Source organism: Meles meles, chromosome 20 (assembly GCF_922984935.1).
Source record: "Meles meles chromosome 20, mMelMel3.1 paternal haplotype, whole genome shotgun sequence".
In the NCBI taxonomy this organism is placed as follows: domain Eukaryota; kingdom Metazoa; phylum Chordata; class Mammalia; order Carnivora; family Mustelidae; genus Meles; species Meles meles.
In genome coordinates this window covers 3,998,589-4,014,714 of record NC_060085.1, presented here as the reverse complement: position 1 = coordinate 4,014,714, position 16,126 = coordinate 3,998,589, and the positions used below count along the sequence as shown (strand labels likewise).

The window sequence follows — 16,126 nt, the reverse complement described above, 5'->3', positions numbered from 1 at the left end:
ATAATACTTGGCATATAGAAGGCTGGGGAGAATGAATGAATGAATGAATGAGCCAACTAATGAATGAGTGGATGGGCTTCAATAAACAAACAGGAGAAAAGAGGAAAAAGCTATTTGTGCTTCTCAAAAAGCTAAGATGGGCTTCTCAAACTGGGGTATGGTGTCACCCCTCAGAGATGTAAAAGGGAGTCTAAAAGCATATTAAGACAAACTTCATACTTTTATATTAAGTTTTTATATTATTGTCTTTATATTAAAACAAACATGGATTAGGGCGCCTGGGTGGCTCAGTGGGTTAAAGCCTCTGCCTTCAGCTCAGGCCATGATCTCAGGGTCCTGGGATCGAGTCCCGCATCGGGCTCTCTGCTCGGCAGGGAGCCTGCTTCCTCCCCTCTCTCTCTGCCTGCCTCTCTGACTACTTGTGATCTCTCTCTCTCTCTGTCAAATAAATAAATAAAATCTTTAACAAACAAACAAACAAACAAACATGGATTTATCAAGGAACAGAATGCAAGGTTTATATCAGTTTTACAAAAATTGTGGTATAGAATACATACAACATAAAATTCGCCATTTTTTAAAAATATTTTATCCGTCCATTTGACAGAGAGAGAGAGCGCACAATCAGGGAAAACGGCAGGCAGAGGGAGAGGGAGAAGCAGGTTTCCCATGGACCAGGGAGCCCGATGTAGGAGCTCAATTCCAGGACCCGCGACCTAAGCAGACACTCAGCCAACTGAGCCACCTAGACGTCCCTAAAATTCACCATCTTAGCCATTTCTAAGGGCAAATCACAGTGGCATCAAGCACACCCATCCTTCTCCAGAACTTTCCATCTCCCCACATGGAGACTCTTTCCCCACAAAGGATGGACTCCCCACCCCCTGCCCCAACCCTGGCTCCCATGGTCTCTTCTCTGTGCGGATGGGACTCCTCTGGGGACCTTCTGGGAGTGGGGACCTGCGGGATGTGTCCTTCTGGGTCTGGCTGCTCTCGCTGAGCCCCGTGTCCTTGGGGTCTATGTTGTAGCGGTGTCAGGACGTCCTTCTTTTCGAAGGCTGAATTCCAGTGTGAGGATGGGCCCTCGTGTGTCTATTGATTCACGTGCAGGTAGATATTTAGGTTGCTTCCACCTCTTGACTACTATGAAAATGTCACTATGAATACTTGTGCACGGGTTTCTGTGTGGATGTATATTGTTTTCCGTTCTCTTGGAGCACCCAAGAGTGCTGTGACCAGAGTCGGTGAGTCTTGTTCTGGGGATGTCCAACAAGGAAAGAGACTATCCATGCACCTGCTCCGAGGATGGTGAGTCATGAGGGGGCGCCCTGGGGAATGCTGTCGGGCGGGGGTGGGGGGGAGTGGCCCTGGCAACTGGGACAGGATTACCTCCATTTTCAGATTCTGAGCATGGGCTCAGCCAGCCCCTCAAGGAAAAGACAGAGGAGGCCCACTGCTCTTATTCTTTTTTTTTTTTTTAAGCAGGGTCCACACCCAGCATGGAGCCCAACGTGGGGCTTGAACTCATGACCCTGAGATTAAAACCTGAGGTGAGATCAAGAGTCAGATGCCTAATTGACTGAGTACCCAGGTGCCGTGCCCACCCCCCACCACTGCCATCATTCCTAACACTAACAACAAAGAATATGGAACAAAAATTGGGGACATACCAGTGGCTTGAGGTCCACACACGAAATTTCCTTGTTGGCTATGTCCAGAGTGATGGTAGATCCTGTGGGTCTCTTTATGCTGCAAGGCAATGGGATTGTGTGGTATTGCACACCTGTGTCACACATAGGGTCCGTGTTAAAAATAATCACTGACTCATCAATTTATTTATGCATGCACGCATCCATCATCCATCATCCGTCCATCATCCATCCATTCATCCCTCCCTCCCTCCATCCCTCCGTTTGTCCATCTGTCCATCCATCCATCTACTCATCCATCCACTCAGCCATTTGTTTCAGAAGAGTGACAGAGAACCTCTGCTCTTACATGGCAGCCCCACCCTCCCTTGAGTTTCTATCTCTTCTTGAGTCAGTTTTGTTCATTTACGTATGATAACCTATTGAAAACATCTGAGTTCCAGTTTCATTATCCCCGAGCTACATACATGTTTTCCTGTTCTGTTTTTCGCTGAGGTGTAAGTGAAATACAATACCATATTTGTTTCAGGTCTATGACATAGTTATTTGAGGTTTATATACATTGCAAAACGATGACCGTAATAATCCTTGTTACAATCTGTCACCATACAAAGTTAGCACATTCTTATTGACCATATTCCCCTGCTGTACATTACAGCCCCGTGACTTATTTATACTGTAACTGCTAGTTTGTACCTCTTGATCCTCTTCACCTGTTTTGCCCACCCTCCAACCCCCCTCTCCTCTGGTAACCATCAGTCTTTTCTCTGCATCTACGAGTCTGGTTTTGTTTTGCTTGTTTGTTCATTTGTGTTGGGGTTTTTTGGATTCCACATGTAAGTGAAATCATATGGTATTTGTCTCTCTCTGCCTTATTTCACTCGGCACAATGCCCTCAAGATCCATTCATGTTGTCACAAATGGCAAGAGTCCATTCCTCTGATGGCTGCGTGATATGCCATTGTACACATACACTCCATCTTCTTTATCCATTCTTCTATAGATGGATACTTACGTTGCTTCTATAATTTGGCCACTGTAAATAATGCTGCTATAAACATAGGGGTGCACGTATCTTTTCAAATTAGTGTTTTTGTTTTCTTCAAATAAATATCCAGAACTGGAATTACTGGATTGTATGGTGGATCTGTGTTTAACTTTTGGACAAAATTCCATATTGTCTTCCGGACTGGCTGCATCAGTTTGCATTCCCACCAACGGAGCAAGAGGCTCCCCCTTTCTCCTCATCCTCACCAGCATCTGTTGTTTGCTGTGTTGTTGATTTTAGCCATTCCAACAGGTGTGAGGTGGTATCTCATTGTAGTTTTGATTTATATTTCCCCGAGGATCAGTGACGTTGAGCATGTTTTCACGTACTATTGGCCATCTAGATGTCTTCTCTGGAAAAGTGTCTATTCAAATCTTCTGTCCGTTTGTAATCGCATTATTGCTGTTGCTATTGGATTGTGTGTGTTCTTTACATATTGTGGAGATTAGCCTCAGTACCTTCTCCCAGGCAGCAGGTCGCCTTTTCACTTTGTTGATGGTTTCTTTCATTATGTAGAAGCTTTTTAGTTTGAGGAAGTCACCCCCCCAACTATTCTTTTCATGGGTTCTGTGTCCATACTTTTCATTTTCTATTCCCAAGGTTCATTTCAATTCTCTCCTCCTTTGTGAGGATCACGGGGTTTCATCTAGTGTACTGGTCTTCTGAAGAACCAGCCTTATGTCTCACTGTGACTTGATACTGTTTTTTGGCCTCTATTTAATACATTTCAGATTGTATCACTGTTAATTCCCTTCTTTTTGTGTTCCCCTAGTTCTTTAAGTTAAATATTTAGTTCGTGCATCCTTAGTCCATCTTCTCCCTTAATAATAAAAGTGCTCGGGGTACTCATTTTCCTCTGAGTACTTTGGGTGTGTTCCATGGATTCTAAGATTCAAGGATTATCTAGAAAAGTGTCCTCTTAATTTCCAAGAAAAGAGTTTGTTGTTGTTGTTGTTACTGGTTTTACTTCTCTGGCTGTTCAGTCATAGCTTTGTTGGATTAAAGTCTGAGCAAGTGGTCTGAAAATCTCTCCTGGGAGGTCTGGTGGACGTTTCTAATGGCCAAGTACATATAAAAATTGAGCGATTTTATTTTTATTTTTATTATTTTTTTAAACATTTTATTCATTTATTTGACAGAGAGAGATCACAAGTAAATAGAGAGGCAGGCAGAGAGAGAGAGAGGGAAGCAGGCTCCCCGCTGAGCAGAGAGCCCAATGCGGGGCTCGATCCCAGGACCCTGAGATCATGACCTGAGCCGAAGGCAGCGGCTTAACCCACTGAGCCACCCAGGCGCCCCAAATTGAGCGATTTTAAAATAAATACACCATAAGTGTGGGAGAGAAGAACATGCATTCTATATTAATAACATACAACGTACTTTTCTTTTCAACTTTCTATTTACGTTTTTCAACTTTGCTGAGGTAAAACTGATAAATTGTAAGATTGTGAAGGTATATAATGTAATTATTTGGTATCTGTGCATTTTGTGAAAGGATCCCACCCCCAACACACCCTTCACCTCACATATTTACCTTTCTTTGGGGGTGGTAGTGAGAATATTTAAGTTCTACTTTCTTAGAAAATTTCAATTATACCATACAGTGGTACAAAACTCTAGATCTAGAATTAAAGCTTCTTGAACTATATACTCTGGGGACCTCCTGGGAGTGGAATCCCAGCATCTGTTTGAGTCCCTGCTTTCCGTTCTTTCCGGTGTAGACCCAGAAATGGGATTGCTAAATTTTAGGTTTAGTTTTTTGAGGATCCCTCCACTTAGCAAGGGTTTTCAATTATTCTGGTCTTACTTACTGTCCTTGGAAGGAAGGAGTCTGGATCTTGGCCCCGGGTTCTCAGTTCCCATTAAGGGAACTCCTTAGATAGCCTGGGCCACCCCCTCCCCCACTCCGGTCTAGGTGACCGACCACATACCTGGAGGTGAAATTGGGGTCGGCTCTGCCCCAGTGGTGCTGCTGCTTCAGGGAAATGTTCTGTGGAATCAAGGGCAACCGGGCATTGCGACGGTGGGACAGCCTGGGGCCGCGCACAGTCAGGGCTCGGGGGAGGCTGAGGTAGGATGGGGCCCTGGGAAGAGAAGCCTGGAGAGCATCCAGCCCTCTCCTGATTTTTTTTTTAAAGATTTTATTTATTTGACACAGAGAGATCACAAGTAGGCAGAGAGGCAGGCAGAGAGAGAGGGAAGCAGGCTCCCAGCGGAGCAGAGAGCCCGATGCAGGGCTTGATCCCAGGACCCTGAGATCATGACCTGAGCCAAAGGCAGAGGCTTTAAACCCACTGAGTCACCCAGGCACCCCAACCCTCCCCTGATTCTAATTGTACCACCGGTGAAAGACTTCTAGAAGCTCATGGAAATGGCCACCCCAAGCCCCTGTGTTTCCTTGCTGTCTTTGTCTGGAGGACCTGTAGTGAGGGGTGACTGTCTCCCCTCTTCTTTAGAAGGTGGCAAGGACTGGTCCAAAGGCTCTGTTGTGGTGGACTGATGCCTTGCCCTTGCTCCCTGGATACCTTCCAACCCCACCCTAGGCTTCTGGCGTCAAGCACAAAGCCCGTAGTGCGACCAAGAGGCCTGGCTTGCCCCATGAATCCTCCAGACTCCTATTTGGCTAAGCCTCTCCTGGTCCCTCTAGATCACCTCCATCCTCATGCCTCAGTTTACCCAACCACCCACATTTCCCCAGGGCTGTGTTAGGCTCCCTGCCATGGCCTCTGAGCTTATCCCCGTGACACCTTAAAGACCTCATTTGTCCTGGGAGACTGCTGCCTGCCTGGGGGAAGGGGCCGGGCTGTGTCCTCTCCAGATTCTCCAGCGCCTTACCCTGCTGTGTGCGCTGTGTGCAAGGAAGGAAAGGAGGGAGGAAGGTCAGGCCAAGGAGCGCCTTAAGGTGGCCCTCAAGGCTGTGCCCTTCCTCACGTGCAACTGGGGCTGGGGTGGGCCGGGGGGCGCAGCTCACCAGCCTGTGTTTGGTGTTCCCGTCGTAAGTGTAGCCGTCCTCATAGATGATGGCCTGCAGGCCCAGCGAGTGGGGGTTGCTCACCATTGCCTGGCAGGGGCCGGGGAGGAGAAGCGCACACAGGTGTTCTGGGCTAGTTGGCACAAAGGGGTGCCACTGGGGGGTGTGGGTCTCATCCACACGTATCCTCGTGCACCTTCCCACTGAAAAGCAAGCTTGCTCTGCAAAAGCCGGTGCCCCTCTGATCCCCGAATGTGCCGCACATCAACGACTCCCCAGCTGTGGCCTCTGAGCCCCGTGCTGCAGACAGCCCAGAGCTGCAGACCCCTGACCTGTCCTGGATGCCTGGAGAGACCCAGAGGCCCGACCCGCACAGGAGGAGCTGGGAAGGAGAGCCCGGATAAGAGCTGGAGCCAGCCTGGTGTCCCCTTCCAGGCGCTGGTCCCGGCTGGCTGGACGTCATCCCATGAACTTGCATTAATCGCGCCGCCCCCACGTTTTCAGATCCCTTACTTGTACCCAAGAGTCCAGGCTTGGACATTTGGGCTTCAGTTCCGGGGAAACCCACTGTCTCTCGAGCACCTCCTACTGCCTGAGAGAAGGCATGAGTCGGGCTCCGGCTAAGACTAAGAGGAAGAGGAGCTTATGGGAAGCACAGGGCAGCCCTGGAGAAGGGTGGAGAGCCAGGCACACAGGTCCGGGGAGAGGAGGCCAGACAGCAGAGGCTCATTGCGGAGCAGGACAGGGCATGTCTATAAAGCATCCTGAGCGAGGATTCCCCTGGGATCCCCAGGGGGCTCTGAGAGCCTGGGACACTGGGGAGCACCCCGTTGCAGGAGTGCCCGCCAGACGTGGGAGGCAGCCTTACCAGCGGGATCAGGGACATGCCGGGCCGCGGGATCATCAGGGCGGTCAGCTCCAATTTGCTGTTCATGTCAATGGTGTACATTTTGTTGTCAAATTCTCCTTCAAGAAGTTCCGCCTAGACAGAAACGCCAAACAAATCCATGAATTAAACCAAACTCCTGTTCCCAAAAGCAGAACGGACAAGCAGACGAGCGGGTGGAGGCCCTCGGTGGTCTCCCCCAGGGATGGAACTTTCCAATCTGTCACTCATGCCGGTGTCTTCCTGGCTAGATCCTGCAGCCCCCAGAAGATCCCCGAGGTCCCCCCCCATCACCCCACCGCACGGCCTCCTCTCTCCAGAAGTGCCCCCCCAACACCTGACTTTTCCCACAATCGCTTTCTTGCTGCGTGTGCATCCCTAGGTGATGGGGGGACTTAGTCCTGCCCATTTTCAAACGTTGTTCTCTCGAAGGCTCCTTCAATCCCCAGCCCCCCGCCCCCGCCGCCTCATCCCTTTCTTTCCGTTTCCATGCAACTTTGAAGCACCCAGGAAGCTGGACCTGTAGATGCCCACGGTCTGGATTTTCCTAGTGCAGGTAGGCGTGTTGCTTTGTGCTCAGGGTTTCTGGCAGATCGGCGGCTGGATCCGTTGGGTTTGGGTTGGATCACGTTGGCAAGACTCAACGGGTGATTGATCCTCCATCAGCAGAGCCTGGGGCTGGCTGCCACTCTTCTTGATGTTGGGGCTGCCGCAAGACCACATTCTATCATTTCGTCTGCACACATTTGCCGGGGGAGTTTCCCAGACTCTCTCCCACTTCTACTTTTCGCCGACCCATTGGAACAGTTGGAAGATGGGATCAAGGCTTGCATCTTGCCTTTTATTTACCCCATGTTCAAGGAAACGGATTGGCTTCCTGCCATCCTAGCAAGGCAGCCAGCCAATGAGATGCTTCTTGGAGAAGCTACTGATTCCAGGTCTGGGGTGGAGAAACAGCCAAGAGAACCTGGGGCTTCCTGCCCTTGCTACGGGATTGTCGAAGTGGATCCTATCTCCCGGCTAATCTGGTCCCTGTCAGGCTTCTCCACTACCAAGCGACTACTCCCCCTTTCCAGACTGTTGCCTGTGCGCACGTGACGGACACCAGTCCAGCCTCAGGCCGGGGGTTAAACTCTTCCAGGAGGGATATACGCAAGCACATGGCTCAGAGTTCTACGGTAGGGGGAATGGTCTCTGCTCCTTTTTTTACTCAGTCACTTCTTTATATCCCCGTGGACTCAGATTATCCAACTAATTGCCCCACCTTTTTTTAAAAATTAAATTAAATTTACTTATTTGACAGAGAGAAAGCATAAGCAGGCGAAGTAGTAGGCAGAGGGAGAGGGAGAAGCAGGCTGCCCGCTGAGCAGGGAGCCCGATGCGGGGCTCGATCCCAGGACCCTGGGATCATGACCTGAGCAGAAGGCAGAGGTTTTAACCCACTGAGCCACCCAGGCACCCCTGTCCCAGCTTTCGCCCATGGGCTTTTTGCTGTTTGTTTTAGTCTTGGTTTTTGGTTTGGAACAGGCTGCACACCCAGGGTGGGGCTCGAACTCACAACCCCAAGATCAGGAGTCACACGCTCCTCTAACTGAGCCCGCCAGGCCTCCATCATCCGTGGGCTTTCGCTATGCTGTGTTGTTGCTGTTTGGGTGCTTTTTGGTTTTTTTGTTTGTTTGTTTGTTTTGTATTTTGATGTCATTTTTGGTGGGATTTGGGAAGACTTCTTGCTAGTGGGACAGCCACGAGCCTACTACGGCTCGCTCTCACTCTCTCTTTTTCTCCTCCACGTGTGCCTCAGACCAGCAATTTCCAGATATGGGATTTCAAGAGCCCACGAGAAAGTCCCCATGGCTAGGGATGGATATTTTACAGTGGCAAGTCAGGAAAACAAGAAAAAAAAAAAAAACACCACCCCCATCTATCAGCACCATCGTTTCACAAAAGGGTATTTTAATAAATCAATATCCTCGGTGTGTGGCGCAGACATTTTCATTTTTTTTCTCACGTCACTTAAGTGCCATGGAGTCAAAGGCCATTTGGAGATGGACACCCTGAAACCTCTCTGTGACTGTTCTGCAGCCCTTCAGAAGGGGAGCGGCCCTGCAGACACAGGACACCGAGTCAGCTGGGCTCCAGGGACCACAGCACTGACCTTATTTCTGATTCCGTGGATTTCAGAGCATCGAGAGATGGGATGAGGTTGCTGCTGGACAGGGGAGACCCCAAGATGGCATTTCCTTGGGAATGTAAATGGGTGCTGGAAAACAGTCCAGGGTTGCCTCCGAAAATGAAAAGTAGAGCTACCCTATGGCCCCGCAATCCCGCTTCTGGGTGTGTATCTCTAGGAAATGAAATGACTGTCTCGAAGAGGTATCTCCTCCCATATTTACTGCAGCTCCGTGCCAAGACATGAAAACGACCTAAGTGTCCATGTACGGATGAATGGATTAAAATTTGTGATATATTTTAAAGAAATGTTAAGTGTTCAGTTAAATGAGTCTTGAGGGGCACCTGGGTGGCTCAGTGGGTTAAGCTTCTGCCTTTGGCTCAGGTCATGATCCCAGGATCCTGGGATCGAGCTCCACATCCGGGCTCTCTGCTCAGCAGGGAGCCTGCTCCCCAACCCCCCACCCCCCACCCCCCACCCCACCTCTCTGCCTCCTTGTGATCTCTGTCTAATAAATAAATAAAATCTTTTAAAAAATAAATAAAATTTGTGATATGGGGACACCTAGGTGCCTCCTTCCGTTAAGCATTTGCCTTCTGCTCAGGTCATGATCTCAGGGTCCTGGGATCCAGCCCCACATGGGCTCCCTGCTCAGCGGGGAGTCTGTTTCTCCCTCTGCCTGCCACTCCCTCTGCTTGTGCGCTCTCTCAAATAAGTAAATAAAATCTTTAGAAAAATAAAATAAAATGAAAATGAAAAAGCCAAACTCATAGATCCTGAGAAAAGACTGGAGGTTGCCAGGGGTGGGGGGCAGAGATGGGCAAAATGGGCGAAGTTGCTCAAAAAGCTACAAGGGTTCGGTTGGGAGATAAAGCGGCGCTGGGGATAGGTAACAGCCCTGCACTGCGCACAGGGAGGTGCCAAGAGAGGAGACCCTGAAAGTGCTCACCACTGGAAAAAAGCAATGTGTGATTCCGCCCTGGGGACAGTTTAAACCTTCAAAGTGGAAGAAATGGTGTTCTCCTGCACTTCTGACACTCTGCGGGAGTGGATTCGGGAGGGGCCCCGAGAGGCTACCGTGCTACTTCTGTCCCGCGTCTGGTCCCCTCCCCAGGGTAGGCGCAGTCCCCCTCCGCAGACAGGCCCTTGGCTCATCCTCGGGCAGAGGGCCTGGCGGACTGACGTCATTGCTATCCGAAGGTGTGGACTCTGATTGGCTCACCCCCAGCCTGGCATCTCCCCTGAGCCAATGAGATGCGGGAGACACTCGAGGGGGCGGGGATTTCTCAGGGCTTCTGCAGAGCTCGGATGAGAGACCCTGTCTCTTGCCGGGGATACTGTTCGAGGCTGCCCGTCTGCACCTGCCAGCTCGATGCCGCGGTGTGAGAACCCAGGGCTTCCCAGCGGCATCTAGATGGATCTTCAGGGTGAAGCATGGAACACCCCCGCAGGCACGGTGGACAGATGGACAGGAGCCGCCTCCTTGCTGAAATCAAGCCTCGCCCGAGGTCTTCCCCCATCAGACCTTCTGGCTGCACCGGGTAGCAGTTGTTTTTGCGGCTTAACCCCATTCGATTGGGACTTTCTGTTACTCGCAGAACGACGAGTCAAAATTGATGCATCCATGTTTCCGTAGTTCTGGAATTTCCCCCTGCTTTGAGCGAGGGTCAAGGCTGACCCCAGGGCTGGGTGGAAGCCTTGAGCCCAATCGAATCTCCCTCTCCAGAGCTCTCCAGGTCAGATTCGGGAGAACACGAACCGTTCCTTTGCTGGAGGAGGAGGAGGCAGTCCCCGCAAGGACATCATTTGCTTTATCCTCTTCCAAACCATCAAGGGTTGGCCGGCTTCCTTGTTACAGAGAGTGGTTACTAAAGGGATGGCTGTTTCTATCCGAAACAAGGGGCATGAAATCCACATGGGGCGAGGGCGCGACATACTTTGCAAACGTCGACTTGGAGTTGGGGATCCATGAGAATCGCCTGGATGTTCACGGAACACTTCTGGAAATCGAAAGCTGGAAACATCAAATCCGGGATTGGGGTCAGTATTTCCACTCTCCCCACATCAGTGAACATCAGGGCTGCGTTCTGGGACCAGATGTTTTGGCCTGCAAACTAAGAGGAAAGCGATTTCAGGAATCAGGTCATTCTAAGTCGTTTTTGAGGACGCCAATTTTTTTTTTAAAGATTTTATTTATTCATTTATTTGACAGAGAGAGAGATCACAAGTAGGGAGAGAGGCAGGCAGAGAGGCAGGCAGAGAGGAGGAAGCAGGCTCCCTGCAGAGCAGAGAGTCCGACGCGGGGCTTGATCCCAGGACCCTGAGATCATGACCCGAGCCGAAGGCAGCGGCTTCATCCACTGAGCCACCCAGGCGCCCCGAGGACGCCAATTTTATCTGACGTTTCAGGTTTAAAGAAGGCAGGCCAAACAAACAGAGAAAGAAAACCATCGGCACCCTTTGTGGAAATACCTGCTCTCCAGCTTCATTCATTCCTTGGTGATGAATAACGGAATCTCCGTCTTTCCTCAGCAGAGAGGATAGGCAGGAACTAAGTCTAGACTTACGCACAGGTCCTAGATGGCTCTGGAGAGTCGGGACGAAGGCTACAGACCCTCGCCCAGAAAGCGCCCTGGGCGTCTGAATGTCAGGGGGAAGGCTTCAAGGAGACGGCCCTATAGTCCTTGTCCTATCCTATGCCAATGTCAGGCAGCCTTCTGGAACTACAGTGTTTGCAGCTCAAGCAGCAAAAGGACCAAAGTAGGGATCATCACACTTAGGGACTTTTCTGGCTCAGCTGCTGACGAGCTAAGGGACCTGAGGAAAGAGGCAAACTTCAGTTTTCCTCCCTTGTAAAAGTTGGATGCTGTGCTCTCTTTCCTGGGGCTTTGTGAGAGTGAAATAGAAACAGATAGGCATGATGTCTAACGTAATGTGAAATGACCCTTCCCTGCCACCACTTCCTGCCTCTCCGTGCCTCTGTCTTCCCGTCTGTCCAATGGGGACCACATAAGGCTCTACTTCTTTTCTTTCTGGCTTTTTTTTTTTAAAGTTTATTTATTTATTTATTTTTAGCCCCCCACCCCGGGGGCTCAAACTCATGATCCTGAGATCAAGAGTCACATGCTCTCCGGCTGAGCCAGCCAGGCCCCCCTAAGGTTCCACTTCTTAAGACGCTGGTTGGGATTGGGATGCCTGGGTGGCTCAGTGGGTTGGGCCTCTGCCTTCGGCTCAGGTCATGATCCCAGGATCCTGGGATCCGGTCCCACATCAGGATCCTTACTCTGTGGGAAAACCGGCTTCTTCCTCTGCCTGCCCTTCCCCATGCTTGTGCTCAATCTCTCTCTCTGTGACAAATAAATAAATAAAATCTTAAAAAAATAAAAAAGGATGATGGGGGGCGCCTGGGTGGCTGAGTGGGTTAAGCCTCTGCCTTCGGCTCAAGTCATGATCCCATGGTCCTGGGATGGAGCCCTGTGTCGGCCTCTCTGCTCAGCAGGGAGCCTGCTTCCCTCTCTCTTTTTACCTGCTGTCTGCCTACTTGTGATCTCTGTCTGTCAAATAAACAAAAAAAATCTTTAAAAAAAAAAAGATGATGGTTGGGGTTAAATGAGGTAGCAGATGGGAAATACTCAGACTAGTACCTGCCATATTCTCAGGGTTCGGTACGTTTTAGCTGCTGTCGTGATTTTCACAACCAGGAAAATCACTGTTACTGTTAAATTCTTTTGATATTAATGCTAATTCAATATTAATTAAATTATTGCTCTGTTATTGAAATACTATGACTGTTTCAATAACTAGAGTGATTTCTAGCCTTCAGAAAAAGGACAGAAGTTTGAGAAGGGCGCCTGGCTGGCTCAGTGGGTTAACCATCCGACTCTTGATTTCGGCTCAGGTCATGATCTCAGGGTTGTGAGATCAAATCTTGCTTCGGGCTCTACTTTGAGTGTGGAACCTACCTAAGATTCTCTCTTCCCGGGTGCCAGGGTGGCTCAGTCATTGGGCACCTGCCTTCGGCTCAGATCATGATCCCAGGGTCCTGGGATCGAGCCCCACATCTGGCTCCCTGCTCAGCGGGGAGCCTGCTTCTCCCTCTCCCACTCCCCCTGCTTGCGTTCCCTCTCTGTCTCTCTCTCTCTCTGTGTCAAATAAATAAATAAAATCTTTTTAAAAAATTTCTCTTCCCCTCTCTCTCTGCCCCTGGCCCCCACCACCTGCTTACTCTCTTAAAAAAAAAAAAAAGGTTGGGGCACCTGAGTGGCTCAGTGGGTTAAAGCCTCTGCTTTCGGCTCAGTTCATGATCCCAGGGTCCTGGGATCGAGCCCCGCATCGGGCTCTCTGCTCAGCAGGAGGCCTGCTTCCTCCTCTCTCTCTATCTGCCTACTTGTGATCTCTGTTTGTCAAATAAATAAATAAAATCTTTTTTTTAAAAGATTTTATTTATTTATTTATTTGACAGCGAGAGAGAGAGATCACAGGTAGGCAGAGAGGCAGGCAGAGAGAGAGAGAGAGAGAGAGAGAGAGGGAAGCAGGCTCCCGGCCGAGCAGAGAGCCCGACATGGGACTCGATCCCAGGACCTGAGATCATGACCTGAGCCGAAGGCAGCGGCTTAACCCACTGAGCCACCCAGGCGCCCCCTTTTTTTTTTTTTTTTAAAGATTTTATTTATTTATTTGACAGCGAGAGAGAGAGATCACAGGTAGGCAGAGAGGCAGGCAGAGAGAGAGAGAGAGAGAGAGAGAGAGAGGGAAGCAGGCTCCCGGCCGAGCAGAGAGCCCAACGTGGGACTCAATCCCAGGACCCTGAGATCATGACCTTTTTTTTTTTTATATAAATAAAATCTTAAAAAAAAAAAAAGGTTTGAGAACAATACCATTTCCTCACTGAAAGGTAACAACACTACTTTGATTTTACCTACTTTGATTAGAGAACTTGACAGGATTCCCAAGCTGCCGTAGTACAAATTGTTCTCCTGGGTTAAAACTGCCAGTTCATATTCATCTAGGGAAAAATAACAAGATGGAACAAAATTGAAATGAGGTTGTTTCAATGGACAAAAATATAAAAAATATAAGAAGTTTATTATAATTTTTTTAAGAGACAGAGAGTGAGCGGGGGGAGGGGAGGGCAGGCACAGAGGGAGGGAGAGGGAGAGAGAGAATCCCAAGCAGGCTCCATGCTCAGCACGGAGCCCGATGCAGGGCTCGATCTCATGACCCTGAGATCATGTCCCCAGCCGAAATCAAGAGTCAGACACTTAAGCAACTGGGTGGGGGCCACCCAGGTGCCCCCAGGGACTTCAACTGTACTTGGAATATTTTTAAGAAGGTTTTATTCATTTATTTGACAGACAGAGATCACAAGTAGGCAGGGAGGCAGACAGAGAGAGAGAGGGGGAAGCAGGTTCCCTGCTGAGCAGAGAGCCCGATGCAGGGCTTGATCCCAGGACCCTGGGATCATGACCCGAGCCAAAGGTAGAGGCTTTAACCCACTGAGTCACCCAGGCACCCCTGTACTTGGAATATTTAAAAAAAAATCCTTTAAAGGACCATGCACTACTGGTTTAATTATAAGAGCAATTTATAGGGGCCCTATAAATTAGGGGCCCTGGGATCATGACCTGAGCCGAAGGTAGATACTTAACTGAGACACCTAGGAACCCCTAAAGTTAGCTGTTATTAATATGCTTTATGTGAGGGGGCGCCTGGGTGGCTCAGTGGGTTGAAGCCTCTGCCTTCGGCTCAGGTCATGATCCCAGGGTCCTGGGATCGAGGCCCGCATCGGGCTCTCTGCTCAGCGGGGAGCCTGCTTCTCCCTCTCTCTCTGCCTGCCTCTCTGCCTACTTGTGATCTCTGTCTATCAAATAAATAAATAAATCATCTTTTTTTTTTTTAAAAGAGCATTTTATATCATGGATTTCTGTAACTCTAAGTTAACTTTAAACAGCTACAGGGACACAGACGGTAGGATGTTACGGGATGATCAGCAAGCAGGGGAGACACTGCCTTAGCACCCAAGTGACCCCCCAGCGTGTCCCACTCTCTGCCTCTAAGTGTGCAGCTCGGGAGCTGTGTGAGGAGAAACACTAGTCAGGTGAAGCTCATCTTTCGGGAAAGCAGCGGGAGAGCACGGAGCAGCAAAGAAATCCTGAGACGCTATTTGCTTGAAACGTGTCCCTTCCAAAAGAGGTGTGTAGCAGTCCTAACCCCCAGGACCTCAGAAGGTGACTGTATTTGGGGATCAGGTCATTACAGAGGTGATTACATTAAAATGAGGCCATTGGGGTGGATCCGAATCCAGGAGGACTCGTGTCCTCGTAAAAAGGGGAGGAATTTCGACACAACCGCGCACAGAGGGATCGCAGCGTGGAGACACGGGGGTCAGGGGGCTCAGCTATCTACAAGCCAAGGAGACAGACCTGGGGCGGATCCTTCTGGAGCCTATGCCCAGAGCGCCGCCCTGCTGGCACTTGATTTCAGAACCCTCTGTCGCTCTAAGGTCCCCAGTGTGTGGGCATTGTTGGCTGCAGCGGCCCCAGGAAGCCAATTCTACCTCACGGTGCAAGAGGACAGAAGTTTATGCCGGGAATTGTTCTCGAATATGCGATAATCACGTCTGGGTTTGGGTTTAGGTTGGTCTGGTTCGGTTTTGGCTGGATGGGGTCTAGCGGGTCAGTGGTTAGTAAGCCCCGCAGAAGGCACTTCTAGAAAGCTACCCATAGGCAGGGCACGCACTGGCAGCCACGCTGTGGATGGTGATGTTGGCTTCAGAAATGGATGAATACAAGGTGTTCGGTCCTTCTCGCACATGGACAGGGTAGACGAGCTGACCTGTAAGATGACAGAGTGGAGTCATGAGGAAAGGGACCCCCCCACTGCTGAAATGCAGAGCGATTCCACTCCCTGGCCCGTCCTTGGTGAGGGACTCAAATGATACCGGGTGGGGGAAAGCACAGCACCGAGGCGCCGCGCCGGGCTGTAGAGCCTCAGGCAGAAGGCGCTTGGGTTTGAGAAAACCAACCCCGTGCGCCCCCATGGGACAGGAACGCGGCACATCGGCTGCAGAGCTCACGGGAAAGGCTGTCTCACTGCGGGAGGCGTGGACGTCCCGGAATGCCTTTCACTGTATGGGTAACATATGTAAGGAAGGAGAGCTTCTCCAACGAGCTCTCCAAATGGACGGGCCAGCCCTGAGCCCTTTCTCTTGCTGGGGGGTAGGGGGGTAGGAGAGGGCGGGGGATTGGGGGCTGGATTGATGGTGTTCAGGAATCCTGGCTGGTGCTCAGAGTGGTCGGTCTTGCAGACACACCTGCGCTCAGGGGTCCCCGACAGTATCCCTTTCCTCCCAGAAAGGGGAGGGGGGGCTGCCTTCTGCTTCTTGTCTGCTTGCTGGCGGGCA

The 16,126-nt window shown here is 50.2% G+C and overlaps 1 protein-coding gene across 1 annotated transcript in view; it reads right to left on the bottom strand.

Moving 5' to 3' along the window:
* The window catches only part of CATSPERD (cation channel sperm associated auxiliary subunit delta), a 50,648-nt gene that overhangs the window by 13,623 nt on the left and 20,899 nt on the right, over window positions 1–16,126 (bottom strand). The window contains exons 10-16 of the mRNA XM_045991444.1: window positions 15,463–15,558; window positions 13,647–13,729; window positions 10,662–10,838; window positions 6,537–6,650; window positions 5,669–5,758; window positions 4,629–4,687; window positions 1,671–1,749 (exon numbers count right to left, since the gene is read on the bottom strand). Of these exons, the coding sequence (XP_045847400.1) occupies window positions 1,671–1,749; window positions 4,629–4,687; window positions 5,669–5,758; window positions 6,537–6,650; window positions 10,662–10,838; window positions 13,647–13,729; window positions 15,463–15,558 (698 nt within the window). The remainder of the gene's footprint in view (window positions 1–1,670; window positions 1,750–4,628; window positions 4,688–5,668; window positions 5,759–6,536; window positions 6,651–10,661; window positions 10,839–13,646; window positions 13,730–15,462; window positions 15,559–16,126) is intronic.